We start from the raw sequence: 14786 nt of genomic DNA, 5'->3' as shown, positions 1-14786 counted from the left end.
AGTCTTCCGAGGGGCTATTAAAAGGCGTCTGGGTCGACCCATCAGTCTTGTCATGTCATCTCTCTCTCTTCCCCCCTCCTTTTATCTCTCTGCCTCCCTCTCAGCTGATAGAGCTTATTGAGGCCAAATAGGTTTAGGAGCATCACTATGGCAACAGGGAGTCGTAAGAGGCTTCACCAAGCACCTCATCAGGAGCTGTGATCCGCTTTTTCCCTTTGAGACAGTGCCCCCAACCTCCAGGAACAAGAAATAACAGGCCAGGCCTCCCGGGGGGGAGGACCGATTAAGAGTGTGTGTGCTCAGATAATCCCCCTCCTGTTTGTGAAGTATCAGAGTCCCGTGCGACCAACAGAAATACGTCTTTCACCAAAATCTCTCTCTCTCTCTACATCTGTCTTTTGGTCCAAGGACTTATCATATATTCACTCCACTGTGAATTCACTTCCTGCTATAGGTCCCGAGACTAACAAGAGTTCAGGTAAGCAGAGTTAATTCATTCAATGCTTTGTTTTAGTTCAAAGGAAAATTTGTAGTAGCACTATGGACTACAATACTGTGTGTCAAGTGAGATTTCTGGTAGTCAGGGTGTTAAAAGTGGGAAATATAGTCACATAAATGTATTTGTTGGATGAATTTCCTGTCTGAGATAGAAGCACTATACATTAGACGAGAACATCTTTAACCTTAAATCTAATAACACCTACCTACAATTGCATGACAATTAAATAACAGGCAAGCCAATTAACTAGAAAATTCCATGTGTTTGAGCTAATTAGTACATTATTAGCCGTGTTTATAGCTGGTGCTGACATGCAACCTGTGTCCGGATCATGTTCACATTCTGAGAATGCCCACATTTTCAGACGGGTGTAGACGATTAAAAGAGGCATTGGCAACCGATTTTGATCAGATCTTATGAGTGTAAAGATCAGGACTAATGAGGCATGTAAGCAACAGATATGTTCTATGTGTTCTATTTCTATGCTTCTCATTTGTATGTTTCACTTTTTAGTATTTTACTTTTGGTTTTGTACACCAGCTTCAAACAACTGAAAATACAATATTTGTCGTTATGGAAAATATATTTCACAGCAGTTTAGATGGTACAATGATTCTCTATGCAGTGATTGCTTGTTTTGTCACACATTAAAATAAGGTGAACTATTAAAATTTTTGCCACTAGGAAATGGCAGAACCATTTCTGCATATTTTCCTTAAAATATAATTATTTGAGATTAATATTACTGTCCCCACTACAACAACAAAAATACTAAAATTCCATTCATTCCTATGGAGGACTGCTCCTACTGGGGAGTGCCAATATGGTCAACCGGTGGCTTCAAAGCCTCTCAATGGCCAATATATAGCATCAGTAATCCAGGGTTAATATATAGATTTTACTTAGTTACAGTTCATATAAGTAAATCAGTGAATTTAAATAAATTCATTAGGCCCTAATCTATGGATTTTACATACATATGGGAATACAGATATGCATCTGTTGGTCACACATACCTTAAAAAGAAAGTAGGTAGCTGTGTGGATCAGAAAACCAGTAATCTGGTGTGACCACCATTTGCCTCATTCAACCTGACACATCTCCTTCGCAGAGAGTTGATCAGGCTGTTGATTGTGGCCTGTGGTATGTTGTCCCACACTTCAATGGCTGTGCGAAGTTCCTGGATATTGTTGGATAACATGCTGTTGGATAACATGCTGTCGTACATGTCGATCCGGAGCATCCAAAACATGCTCAACGGGTGACATGTCTGGTGTGTATGTATGCAGGCCATGGAAGAACTGAGCATTTTCACCTTCCAGGAATTATGTATAGATTCTTGCGACATGGGCATGAAAGGCACGACAAATCTCGTCACAGTAGATCTGTGCATTCAAACTGCCATCGATAAAATGCAATTGTAATTTGTTGTCTGTCCATAGCTTATGACTGCCCATACCATAACCCCACGGCCACCACTCTGTTCACAATGTTGACATCAGCAAACCACTCGCCCACATGACGCCACATACGTGGTCTGCGGTTGTGAGACCGGTTGGACGTAACTGCCTAATTCTCTATAACGACGCTCGAGGCGGCTTATGGTAGAGACATTAACATAGAATTCTCTGGCAACAGCTCTGGTGGACATTCCTGCAGTCAGCATGTCAATTGCACACTCCCTCAAAACTTGAGACATCTGTGGCATTGTGTTGTGTGACAAAACTGCACATTTTAGAGTGGCCTTTTATTGTCCTTAGCACAAGGTGCACCTGTTAAATGATAATTCTGTGTAATCAGCTTCTTTATATGCCACACCTGTCAGGTGAATGGACTATCTTGGCAAAGGAGAAATGCTCTCCATCACGGATGTAAACAAATGTGTGCACAGAATTTTTGTGCGAATGGAAAATGTCTGGGATCTTTTATTTCAGCTCATGAAATATGGGACCAACACTTTACATGTTGCGTTTATATTTTTGTTCAGTGTACATAATTGTATTTATCTCATGCAGTCTCTCTCTGTCCAATACGCCCCTGAAGCATATGTTTATAATCACACTCTTAATCTACATGATTTACAATACAAAACCAACACAAACATACAAAATATACATTGATATCAAACTCTCCCCCCAAAACTAGAAGGAAAAATCAAGCCAACACAGTGCACATACTTTTTTTCAAGTGGCACTGATGGCCAAATTCATTATCTTTCGATTAATTATGCGTATAACAAACAATACCTTATGTATTTTCATTGTACAAATGTATAACCCGGTCTCCTCAGTTTTAATGGACATGGCAACCCTGAAGAGTTTGACATGAATTGCAAGTAAGCAACACAATGGAACACAAACACAATGATAGTGGATGTGAAGGGATATTATGGGCTTTGGCTTGTACAGACACCTGAATAACAGGAGTGTGTGTGTGAGAGACAACTATCTCTGTGCTGTTCCCCTTTGGGGATATTTTTTAAATCTGTGATAACAGCCTGAGAGACAGCCTCCAAACTGTTGTAAAAAAAAAACGCCATTAGCTAACGAGGTACCTGTACCTCCCATGGGTTACATTGATGTGACCACAACCTAGGCTAAACAGACTATCTAGACATTCACCCAATCCATCCAGCGATATCAAGAAATTACTAACAAACCTCACTTATACAAAATATAAGATTATAAAATTGATTAAGATTAAAATGATGCAATGTATTTTAGTACAGTTCCATTTCCATTTAGTTGACCTGGTTCATCAAAGATACAGCATACTGACAAAAACATCATTGCACAAAAGCAACCCTTTCAGACAAACAATCCATGCCACAACCTAGCAAACACAGTAGACTTTTCTTTTGGTGCGGAGGCAAAGAATTACAGTGCATTCGGTAAGTATTCAAGCCCCTTGACTTTGTCAAAATGTTGTTACGTTACAGCCTTATTCTAAATTGGAGAAATATGTTTTTTAACCTCATCAATCTACACACAATACTTCATAAATGACAAAGCAAAAACAGATTTTTAGACATTTTTGCTAATATATATAAATAAATAAAAAACGGAAATATCACATTTACATAATTATTCAAACTCTTTAGACAGTACTTTGTTTAAACAACTTTGGCAGCGATTACAGTCTCAAGTCTTCTTGAGTATGACGTTACAAGCTAGGCATAACTGTATTTGGGGAGTTTCTTCCATTTTTCTCTGCATATCCTCACAAGCTCTGTCAGGTTGGATGGGGAGCGTCGCTGCACAGCTATTTTCAGGTCTCCAGAGATGTTCGATCGGGTTCAAGTCTGGACTCTGGCTGGGCCACTCAAGGACATTCAGAGACGTGTCCCGAAGCCACTCCTGCGTTGTCTTGGCTGTGTGCTTAGGGTCGTTGTCCTGTTGAAAGGTGAACCTTCGCCCCAGTCTGAGGTCCTGAACGCTCCAGAGCAGGTTTTCATCAAGGATCTCTGTACTTTGCTCCGTTCGCCTTTCCCTCAATTCTGACAAAGTCTCCTAGTCCCTGCTGCTGAAAAACATCCCCACGGCATGATGCTGCCACCAACATGCTTCACCGTAGGGATGGTGCCAGGTTTCCTCCAGACATGGCGCTTGGCATTTGCACCTAAGCGTCCAATCTTGGTTTCATCAGACCAGACCATCTTGTTTCTCATGGTCTGAGAGTCCTTTAGGTGCCTTTTGGCAAACTCCATGCAAGCTGTCATGTGCCTTTTACTTAGGAGTGGTTTCCGTCTGGCCACTCTACCATAAAGGCCTGATTGGTGGTTGATTGGTACCTGATTGTCCTTCTGGAAGGTTCTAGCATCTCCACAGAGGAACTCTGGAGCTCTGTCAGAGTGACCCGATTGCTCAGTTTGGCCGGGCGGACAGCTCTAGGAAGAGTCTTGGTAATTCCAAACTTCTTCCATTTAAGAATTGAATTTACCACAGGTGGACTGCAACCAAGTTGTAGAAACATCTCAAGGATGATCAATGGAAACAGGATGCACCTGAGCACAATTTCAAGTCTTATAGCAAAGAGTCTGAATACTTATTTATATAAGGCATTTCTGTTTTCGCTTTGTCATTATGGGGTATCGTGTGTAGATTGATGACATTTACATGTAAAAAAAAAATATATATTTCAGAATAAGGCTTGTAACGTATCAAAGTGTGGAAAAAGTCAAGGGGTCTGAATATTTCCCAAATGCACTGTATGCCATGTACTGAATTACACCATGTTCTCTTCTTACGCTCTGGTTCCTCCCATGCAAGCACATGGTAAAAGGGGGACAAGGCAACAGTGGTGATGGCCTCGTGGTTCGGTTGGAGCAGCGAGCCGGACTACCGGAGTCCACGGCGGGACCCATCTGACGTGGTCACAGACACCCTGATGCTGGAGCTCAGCTGGCAGCTGAAGGAGGCAGAGAGGATGCAGCGTGAGCGGGACAACGAGTATCGGCGCCTTCAGACAGGCGTGGACTATACCTGGCTGGTCAACACACCACGCAACACCTACAATGTGTCGACTGGCGAGAGGCTGGGCCTGGAGGACCTGTGCTCCAAGGTGCATCCGTCCTACTGTGGAACCGTCATACTGAGGTGAAAAACCCTTGTCTTGACCTTATTTGTTTCTTTACTTAACCCCATAATTTACACTGGCCTTCTGGTCAAGTTATCTATCCAACCCTTGACCCCCATTGATTCGATGGTGTTCTCATGATCGATTACCCTCTTACTCTTGTTAGAGTTGCGTCAATTCGAATATGGTATCAGGATAAATATGATAATGAGTCACCGATTGTAAAAAGAGAAAAAAAGAGAGATGGTAGTTCCAATGACATTGTGGCAATTTTTTATTAGCTAAGCAATAAGTGGTAAATGCAATTTTCATATATATGGGCTCTCTGTCCCACCTCGCAGGGCAAACAGAGAACTGACTTGTTCTTGACAAAGATATTATAAATATACCCTGACAGAAATAGTTCCTGCTTCTGAGCCGGCCTGTCAGAGTAGAGACTGGGCGTGGTTTAAACTCACCCAGCCTATCGTTGATTGTTGTCGTACGAGCTGGTACCAGCCCCCGGGCACTCCAGTTGATAGATGTAACTTGCTGTGAAGAATATCTATGCGCTCATGCTCGATACCGTTATCTCGCACCTGGCTCCTGTTATCTAACAAAAGACCGTTTGTTCTCGCAACACTACGTTCTGAATGTGCCCCTCCAACTCATTGCACAGTTCCTGTCTTCATGTTATTCTGTATTTTTACATCATGAGAAAGGCCCATGGCCCTGAAACTGTTAGCAATGTTTCAAGTCAGCTATGTTGCAAAACACATACATACATCCACACAAGCCAACAGCAGATAATATTCAATCACATATATGGTAACGGGCTATAGTGCATAACACAGAATCCTCATACTCCCTGAACCAACCCTCTGACCAAGGTTGTGTTCAGTAGGGCATGCAATGGAAAACTAAAGTGAGCATTTCTTATTTAAACAACTCTAGGTAGTCCCTTCCTGTTTTAGTCCATTTGATGCCAAATGAACACAACCCTACTCAGCACAAAGCAGTTCAAATTGGGAAAGGTGAAGCTATCGATTGGTTGTCTCAGGTGTCTTGCACTAATCATTAGTTGGTGCTAGTTGATCTATTTGTGGAAAGGTGGTACTGACCTAGGTGTTATCCGAGGGCTCAGTCAGGTGATAATTGAATATTAACCACAGGTACTGGAAGGAAGCCCATTGGGGAATGAGAGGTGGTTTCAGGTAAATCAACTCCCACTGGTTTTGTACGTGCAGAGGATCATTATTCCTGGACCATTGTGAAAAACATACACGGCGTGCAGTATAATGTACAGTAGCTGTTGAGATAGAGTTCAGATATTTGATGGTGATTTTCCTTCTGTGGAGAGAAAATGTACCCACATTAATATTGAAAAGGCAGAGAGAGAGAGAGAGTGAGTTGGTGGAGGGAACAGAAAACACTGGAGGCCAATCTGCCAAATCAACAGGAGTAAAGGGCTGGTGGGGGCTGGTCTATTTAAAGGCATCCTAAGAACTTATCAGCCTTGTCTTGAGGGGAGTAAAATGGCTTTAGTTGGCAAGCCTTCCTGTCTCTCCCCCTGCCCTGCTGTTCATGCAGACAGAGGGGCCATCGTTAGCTATCTACCTGCTATACTGGCTGATGGGCAAGGGACTTGAGAGCACTGATGTCACAAAAGCAAGGGGAAAAGCAGAGACGCTCTTCCGACACAGGTCTGCCAAAATAAAGGATGCAAAGTATATGGAAGCACATGCTTTCAATACACATGCTTTCAAAACAGGTGTGGTTTTCTGAGCTTATTAAGCAATTAACATCCCATCATGCTTATGGTCATGTATAAAAATGCCCAGTTGACCATCATTTTGGCTTCCATGGCTAGAAGAAGAGATCTTAATGACTTTGAAAGATGGGTCGCAAAGTAGCATAAGGGGTTTAAAGGGTGTGTGTTTGTGTGTGTGCGTGTGTCTCAGTCACCAGATCTCAACCCAATTGAACAAATTATGGGAGATTCTGGAGCGGTGCCTGAGAAAGCGTTTTCCACCACCATCAACAAAACACCAAATTATGGAATTTCTCATGGAAGAATGGTGTCGCATCCCTCAATAGAGTTCCAGACACTTCTATGCCAAGGCGCATTAAAGCTTATCTGGCGGCTCGTGGTGGCCTGACGCCTTATTAACACCCTACTAAAACACTTAATGTTGGTGTTTCCTTTATTTTGGCAGTTAACTATATAATAGGCTTTTTTTGGATTAAATGTTTTTCTAGTGCATTAGTGATAGCACATGTTGTGGTGGTACAGTGAGAATGGTATAAGCTGGTGAGTGGAATAGCCCACGCTCATCCCCTTCCCACACGTTTCAAATGTACGCTCCTTTGACCCCTCCATGAGTAAAAGTGGATGCGCACACAGTTTTTCCCCTGAAACCATAACCAGGCAATGTGAAACAAAGCTATTGATTATAGCGGGTGGCTAAAGGTCTCTTGGTTTGTACCATTTTAAAATCCACAGATGAAACATCATGTATTGGGGGTGGTTGGGAACCATGCTCGTGTGATGAGTCCTGAGCCTGAGACCTGAAGACTTCTTGTATAATAAAAAATTAAAAAATCCTTTATTTAACCAGGTAAGTCAGTTAAGAACAAATTCTTATTTTCAATGACGGCCTGGGAACAGTGGGTTAACTGCCTGTTCAGGGGCAGAACGACAGATTTGTACCTTGTCAGCTCTGGGGTTTGAACTCGCAACCTTCCGGTTACTAGACCAACGCTCTAACCACTAGGCTACCCTGCCACCCCAATGCCTAGGCTTTAGCTCAGTGGGCTTAAAAAGTATTGTGGTGTGCAAGATACCCGGATTTGAACCCTGGCCAGCAACACGAAGACCTGCGTTGACTCCCTGAGTTAATTCCTTGGCTGGAGGTCAGGGGGCTAACCTAACAGTCATGTAGCGCAAAGGAAACTTGTGTTCGAAACCCGACCAGTCACACATAGCTGAGGGTTCAGGGTTTCAAAATTCCTGGAACTTTCATTAAATTCCCTGGTTTCCCCTAAATTGGGAGGGAATAAGCAGAAAATCCATAATTGTCCATCCAGGTTTTCAGGAAAACCAGGGAATATATGGAGAGTTCCAGGAATTTTGCAACCCCAGCTGAGACTGATGTGACTTCTCTCTCTTTCCTTGTTCCCTACCTGACGTCCAGGTTCCGCCAGGTGGTGACTGAGAACGAGCCAGAGATGCAGGAGGTGTTGGCCCTTTTCCGCTCTGTCATCCTCGAGGCCCTGGACCGCCTGAGGGAGGAGCAGGAGGCACAGCGGCTCTCGCGCCAGTGGAACAACAAGCGGGCCATGAGCATGTCTCTCATGAACTTCAAGTCACGCATCAAAATCAACCCCTTTGGCAGCACCGTGGGCCTAACCTCGACCAGGGGGGAGGGCGAGCTGAAGACGGTGTCGGAAGACGTGGAGAAGGCGCTGGAAGAGAGGGCTGACAGGGCCCAGAGGGTTAGGAGCATGCCTGACTTCAGACACAAAGGGCTTTACACTACCAAGGCCATCTGAGCTGGGGATCCACAAGACAGTGTTGTGGTTCAGTGGGGGACGGAGGAAGCTAGTGAGATGTAGCCTATAATAACCCCCCCGGAACCTGCCCAGTCTGCTTTGCACAATAATGGGGAGAAATAGGAGACATCTCTCCCATCCTCTCCTTTGGCAGTATGGGGTGATCCCTATTGAATGCTTTTGACTGGGGAGCTATGCTTAGAATACTTCACAATGAGATTGTCAGACACCTTATTTGCTGTACTGTACTATTGAAATCTTTATCTTGTAAATTATACATTTTCAGTGCCTTTTCAACTTAATACTTGGTAACTATTTATACTTAAAACTAATTAACCAATGAGACTTACATTAAAAGCAATTAACAAGAAGTTCTGTGACATTTTTAGAACTGTAAAAGGGAAGTAGTACTAAACAGCTTTAGACCGTTTTATAGCTAAAAAATAAGAAAATGTATCACTGACTGCTCTATTACACTATGTTCAGTATGAAATTGTATCGATCTTTTAATTCTTTAGTTGGAATACAGCACATCTTGATTCACATCTGTGTTGTCAGTCTTACTTCATTGCTATTGACTTATTTCTGTGCATATATTTTGAAAGCCCATCACCTTCTTATGGCATTTTCTCAAGAGAGAAGCAGAAAATCCACATTTTCTAAGTGGTAAGTATATAGGCACTGTTTTATTGCATAGCAACTAGTATCCAGGAGCCTGTGCTATTTGCTGTGTCCAAGAAAATTGACAAATCCTAGATACAGGACAAACTGTCTCACAACAGTTTCACAATGGCAGCAATAATTCACACACAAAGGGAATGGATGTTTTGTATCGGAACATTGCACATCACTACTGTAGAGTATAACAGCAGCAGTGTATTGCTGTTGAGAAAAGAGCCGTTGTATTGAGTGGACTGTCACAAAACAAGTTGCCTTCACAAAGTACAACACTCATCCAAAATACATTTGATTTACATGGGATGACATCCAGTTACGGGTCTCAGATTTGTACATTCTATAGATGACTCTGATATATTAAATATAGATGTCTTAAACACCAACCATTAAAGAAATAAAATTCCAGGGGATACAGTCAAGAGTTAGCTGCAGGACAGTTTTGTCTGTTCGTTAAAACATAGATCATTAAAACAATGCAATGCCAGACTGGTGTTTTATTTGACAGATTACACTACAATGAAGCTTACACAAATCTTTGTTCATCACATCTGGGTTCAAATAGTATTTGATTTCAAATACTTTGAGCCTGCCTGGAGAGAAAAATGGACAGAGTTGGCACTTTTCCTTTGTTCCATTGTGCCAGGCATGCTTAAAGGGAGAAATCTGCAGTTCAAAACAATAACAAAGCAGACACCCTGCCATTGATTAGGTACATAGCTCAGCTATGGGGCTGGAGAAATTGGATAACAAACTCATGGACAGAGCTATGAAAACAAGGACTGACCATCCATGACAGCCAAATGATGGTTAAAACTATGTTTAAAGGCTATATAGTGTTTGTTTACATTTAAAACAAGTTTATATTTTGGGTCCTTGGTGGGGTATGACAGTTAGGTATCTATAAAAGTTATATTCTTCGAGAATAAACAAGTATATCATTCATTTAAATCTAAAAATTGATTTAGCAACAGCAGATTGCCCCTTTGATCAATCCCAAAGAAAACAAATACAATTTGAACTCTGGTAGGTTGTTCATCACTAAGATCTTTGCAGATGACAGTAAATTCCACCACAGCAACACTATCTTGCTTAGCAAACATACAGACAAAGTCAGCGACTGGCTCCTTCAATATTGTATTAATTAGTTCTAAAAATCAAAACTGAGACATTGGTTAGAAATAGTCTGCAGAAAGGCGCCGGCAACCAAGTGACAGCACGAAGTCAAATTCCGAGACATGGCTTTTACTGACATTTTCAAACAACCTGGGCCATATCCCCAATCTCTTCCTGTGATAATAAACCTAAAAATGTATTTTCTTTCAGAGCTTTATCACATGGGTTCTTTCCCTGAGTTCTGTTCTGGAAAAAAGTGGAAGATTCTGGAACGCAACTAACGGTGACGGTCCATGCATTACAACGTGGAGTTGAGGAATTCAAGCAGTTCTGCGCGATTCTTGTCTCTCTGTTGAAAAAATAAACACACACACAAAATCAGTCAAAAGTTTGAACACCTACTCATTCAAGGGTTTTTCTTTATTTTTACTGTTTTCTACATTGTAGAATAATAGGGAAGACATTAAAACTATGAAATAACACATACGGAATCATGTAGTAACCAAAAAAACGTGTTAATAAAACAAAAGATATTTCATATTTTCCAAAGTAGCCAGCTTTGGCATTCTCTCAACCAGCTTCATGAGGTAGTTACCTGGGATGCATTATAATTAACAGGTGTGCCTTGTTAAAAGTTCATTTGTGGAATTGCTTTCCTTCTTAATGCATTTGAGCAAATCAGCTGTGTTGTGACAAGGTAGGGGTGGTATACAGAAGATAGCCCTATCTGGTAAAAGACCAAGTCCATATTATGGCAAGAATAGCTCAAATAAGCAAAGAGAAACGACAGTCCATCATTACTTTAAAGACATGAAGGTCAGTCAATCAGGAAAATGTCAAGAACTTTGAAAGTTTCTTGATGTGCAGTCGCAAAATACATCAAGCACTGATAAAACTGGCTCTCACGAGGACTGCCACAGGAAAGGAAGACCCAGAGTTACCTTCTCTTCAGAGGATAAGTTCATTAGAGTTACCAGCCACAGACATTAGAGCCCAAATAAATGCTTCAGAGTTCAAGTAACAGACATCTCAACATCAACTGTTTAGAGGAGGATGCGTGAAATCAGGTCTTCATAGTCAAATTTCTGCAAAGAAACCACTACTAAAGGACACCAAGAAGAAAAGAGACTTGCTTGGGCCAAGAAACATGAGCAATGGACATTAGACCGGTAGAAATCTGTTCTTTGGTTTGATGAGTCCAAATTTGACATTTTTGGTTCCAACCGCCATGTCTTTGTGAGATGCTGAGTAGGTGAACGGATGATCTCCGCATGTGTGGTTCCCACCATCAAGCACTGTCTGTGATGTATTTAGAATTCAAGGTTAACCAGCATAACTACCACAGCATTCTGCAGCGATATGCCATCCCATTTGATTTGCACTTAGTGGAACTATTGTTTGTTTTTATCACAACAATGACCCAACCCACCTCTAGGCTGTGTAAGGACTACCAAGAAGGAGTGTTGGAATGCTGCATCAGATGACCTGGCCTTCACAATCAACCAACCTCCACCCAATTGAGATGGTTTGGGATGAGTTGGACCGCAGAGTGAAGGAAAAGCAGCCAACAAGTGCTCAGCATATGTGGGAACTCCTTCAAGACAGTTGGAAAAGCATTCCAGGTGAAGCTGGTTGAGAGAATGCCAAGAGTGTACAAAGCTGAAGTCAAGGCAAAAAAATGTAAAATTGATTTATTTGTTTAACACTTTTCTGCTTGCTACATGATTCCATATGTGTTATTTCATAGTTTTGAGGTCTTAACTATTATTCTACAATGTAGAAAATTGTAAAATTAAAGAACCCTTGAATGAGTAGTTGTCCAAACTTTTGACTGCTATGCATGTATGTATGCATACATGTATGCACACACACGTTTAGCAGACTCTAGCACCAAGTGCGAGTCGACTTAGAATCAGTGAAATCAACCTTCACATACCACAATCATTGCAAGTAAAAACCGTCATGGAATACTCACCAGCTTGTCTTTCTTTGACTTCTTCAATTTCATTTTTATCTTCTTTCCTGAAATCATGCTGAACTTGCTTTTTCTCTTTCTCTCTTTTAAATACTGAAAGACAATTCATTTCAAAATGACAGCTTTCAGACAGCTTCAAACTACAGGTATGGCTGTAGCGCACTTCCTTTAGGAAAAATAGCCCCATAAACGTTTTCTACCTTGGATATCTGAATAGGTCCAGGTCCAGCGCTTTCCTCCTCTGTCTTCATTTTCTTGTCCTTCTTCCGTTTAAGCTTTTTCTCCCTTTTCCCTTTCTTTTAAAACAGAGTGAAAACAGAGCATATTTGAAATATCTTAAAATTACCATTTGATATCTAACAAGGTACAGACTACACCAACAAAATAATTAGCTAAAATGAATATTTACCTTTTTGAGTTGTTTTTCCTTTTTCCTTTTCTTAGAATTCTTTCTGGACTTGCTGTGGGAATCTAGAAAGGAGATTGCAAAATCTAACTGAGACACTGTTTATCAGGCTTTAACTGCCTTTTGTATATGCTTTTTGTATATGTATATAAATACAATTAAAATTAAAAATACACAAAAATATTTCAGATACATTTGCGTCTTAACTACGGTACATGTACACTCACCACTGCTGCTCGAACTACTCCTACTGCCAGACGAGGAGCGGGATGATGATGATGATGAAGAGGATCCCGATGATGAGGATGAGCTGGATGAGGAGGAAGATGATCTACTTCGGCTTTTCCTTTTAATTTTTTCTTTCCCTTCAATAGAAAAATACAGAAGCACAGTGTATGTTATCCATGACTTCAAGGTAGGCACACACACGTGATATCAGCTGATAAGTGATCACCACAGACCATTAAATTACCTGTACTTGTTGTTCTTCTGTCATCTCTTCCTACGGCGGTCTCAGTACTTCTTCGGTCATCTCTTCTTGTGGCAATCTCAGTACTTCTTCGGTCATCTCTTCTTGTGGCAGTCTCAGTACTTCTTCCGTCATATCTTCTTCTGGAAGTCTCAGTACTTCTTTTGTCATCTCTTCTTCTGGCAGTCTCTGTACTTCTTTTGTCATCTCTTCTAATGTCATCTCTTCTTGTGGAGGACTCAGTACTTCTTCTATCATCTCTTCTTGTGCTGGACTGACTTCTCACTTTGTCTACTTCTGCAGACTAACAAAAATAAAGTACGTCTGTAAGTCTGTTTGCATTGTGAGGCCAAACCTCTATCATAAGCTCGTCTGAGTTTACAAACCCAGACAGAGCAGTAGACCAGTAGGCTAAATTAGTTAGCCTAGCCGTTCATGCAGATTGGAGTTAGGATAAAGTTGGCGATAACTCTCTCCGGTTGTCACCCATCAGATCGACACTGGTGAATTTCGGTAAAGTGGCTTACTAATTGCGCTGACAAGTTAGCTAACGTTAGCGCTCATATATAATAAGTTGCATATAACGTTAACGGAAGTGAAGAAGGCTAGGGAGCTAGGTACTTACCATGGTGGCTGTTATTTCGACGAAAAAAAGGAGGTGAATGCAATAAAATTTGTTGATTCTCAAAGCTATATTCTCTATACTACTATTCAGAAATTAATAGCAATGCTTCATCGACGGTACTTATTTGTAAATGTAACGTTATGGCTGTAAGAGTTGACTGGTTGGCTAGTTTGCTGACAACACCATGGAGCCATTTTACATCCCACAATGCACCGTTAATTTATTAAAGGAACACCACAATATTTTTAAACCTCGATGCGGACACGTTATTTTCGGTTTGATGGCTTGGCAGCAAGGTAATAATTCAAACAGAGAGAGAGAAAATGTCTGTCTCTATCTAATAGGATACACGAGTCCTGAATACACAAAATAATTCAGTGACATATTTGATGCTCCTCATACAGAATAAACCTGACCTCTCATAGTTTATTAATTATGTCTTATTAAAATAAACTCATAATAAAACATGGAATTTGGGAGGTTCCATAGCTAGGCGAGGAGACGCAACAACCAATGGTTGCGTGCCAAGTCATCGGACGTGTCATCCACTGACAAATCGCGGTCTATGTGGTCAAAGGATGAAGATTCATTATGCCATGTTCAAAATAACTGAGAACTCAGAAATGGCAGACTTCCGACTTCAGTGTTGCGGTGTTCAAATCTACTGGGAATTCGGGAAAAATATCAGGTAAAATCATGACGTCAGTGATCTTCAGGTTGGAAAGTCGGAGCTCTAGAAAGAGGCCAGAGATCCCGAGTTGGAATTCCGAGTTGGATGACTGTTCAAATCGATTTTTCTCAATCGGAGCTCCCTTTTTTGAGTTCCCAGCTGTTTTGAACACACTGAAGTCAGAAGTCGGAAATAGCCGAGTTCCCAGTTCCGAGTTATCAGTTGTTTTGAACGATGCATTAGTT

The 14786-nt window shown here is 41.3% G+C and overlaps 2 protein-coding genes across 2 annotated transcripts; one reads left to right on the top strand and one right to left on the bottom strand.

Annotated features, from left to right (window-relative positions):
- The first annotated feature begins 299 nt into the window (after positions 1-299).
- On the top strand, positions 300-9150 carry LOC109866415 (protein RD3-like). The gene is made up of 3 exons (XM_020455093.2): positions 300-478; positions 4768-5094; positions 8248-9150. Exons 2-3 carry the CDS (start codon positions 4802-4804, stop codon positions 8603-8605), a joined length of 651 nt encoding a protein of 216 aa, XP_020310682.1. The 5' UTR covers positions 300-478; positions 4768-4801; the 3' UTR covers positions 8606-9150.
- Positions 9151-9752: 602 nt separating this feature from the next.
- Positions 9753-14666, bottom strand: LOC109866414 (ADP-ribosylation factor-like protein 6-interacting protein 4). Its single transcript, XM_020455092.2, has 7 exons — positions 13872-14666; positions 13250-13550; positions 13005-13142; positions 12781-12842; positions 12572-12667; positions 12372-12464; positions 9753-10745 (listed from the first exon to the last, which is right to left on the bottom strand). The coding sequence occupies exons 1-7, from the start codon at positions 13872-13874 to the stop codon at positions 10695-10697; spliced, it is 744 nt and encodes a 247-aa protein (XP_020310681.1). The 5' UTR covers positions 13875-14666; the 3' UTR covers positions 9753-10694.
- Positions 14667-14786: the final 120 nt, after the last annotated feature.

This window comes from Oncorhynchus kisutch, linkage group LG21 (assembly GCF_002021735.2).
Source record: "Oncorhynchus kisutch isolate 150728-3 linkage group LG21, Okis_V2, whole genome shotgun sequence".
NCBI classification, from domain to species: Eukaryota; Metazoa; Chordata; class Actinopteri; order Salmoniformes; family Salmonidae; genus Oncorhynchus; species Oncorhynchus kisutch.
Note: the sequence above shows the minus strand (reverse complement) of the source record. Positions and strands in the feature narration are given on the sequence as shown.

What these genes read in the sequence shown, in the direction of transcription:
- LOC109866415 (XM_020455093.2), top strand. Translation starts at nt 4,802, where the DNA reads ATGGCCTCGTGGTTCGGTTGGAGCAGCGAGCCGGACTACCGGAGTCCA. An exon ending in TGTGGAACCGTCATACTGAG is followed by an intron (nt 5,095 to 8,247) that starts GTGAAAAACCCT and finishes CCTGACGTCCAG; the next exon opens with GTTCCGCCAGGTGGTGACTG.
- LOC109866414 (XM_020455092.2), bottom strand. An exon ending in GAGTAGTTCGAGCAGCAGTG is followed by an intron (nt 12,843 to 13,004) that starts GTGAGTGTACAT and finishes TCTCCTTTCTAG; the next exon opens with ATTCCCACAGCAAGTCCAGA. An exon ending in AGTCAAAGAAAGACAAGCTG is followed by an intron (nt 10,746 to 12,371) that starts GTGAGTATTCCA and finishes TTTTTTCAACAG; the next exon opens with AGAGACAAGAATCGCGCAGA.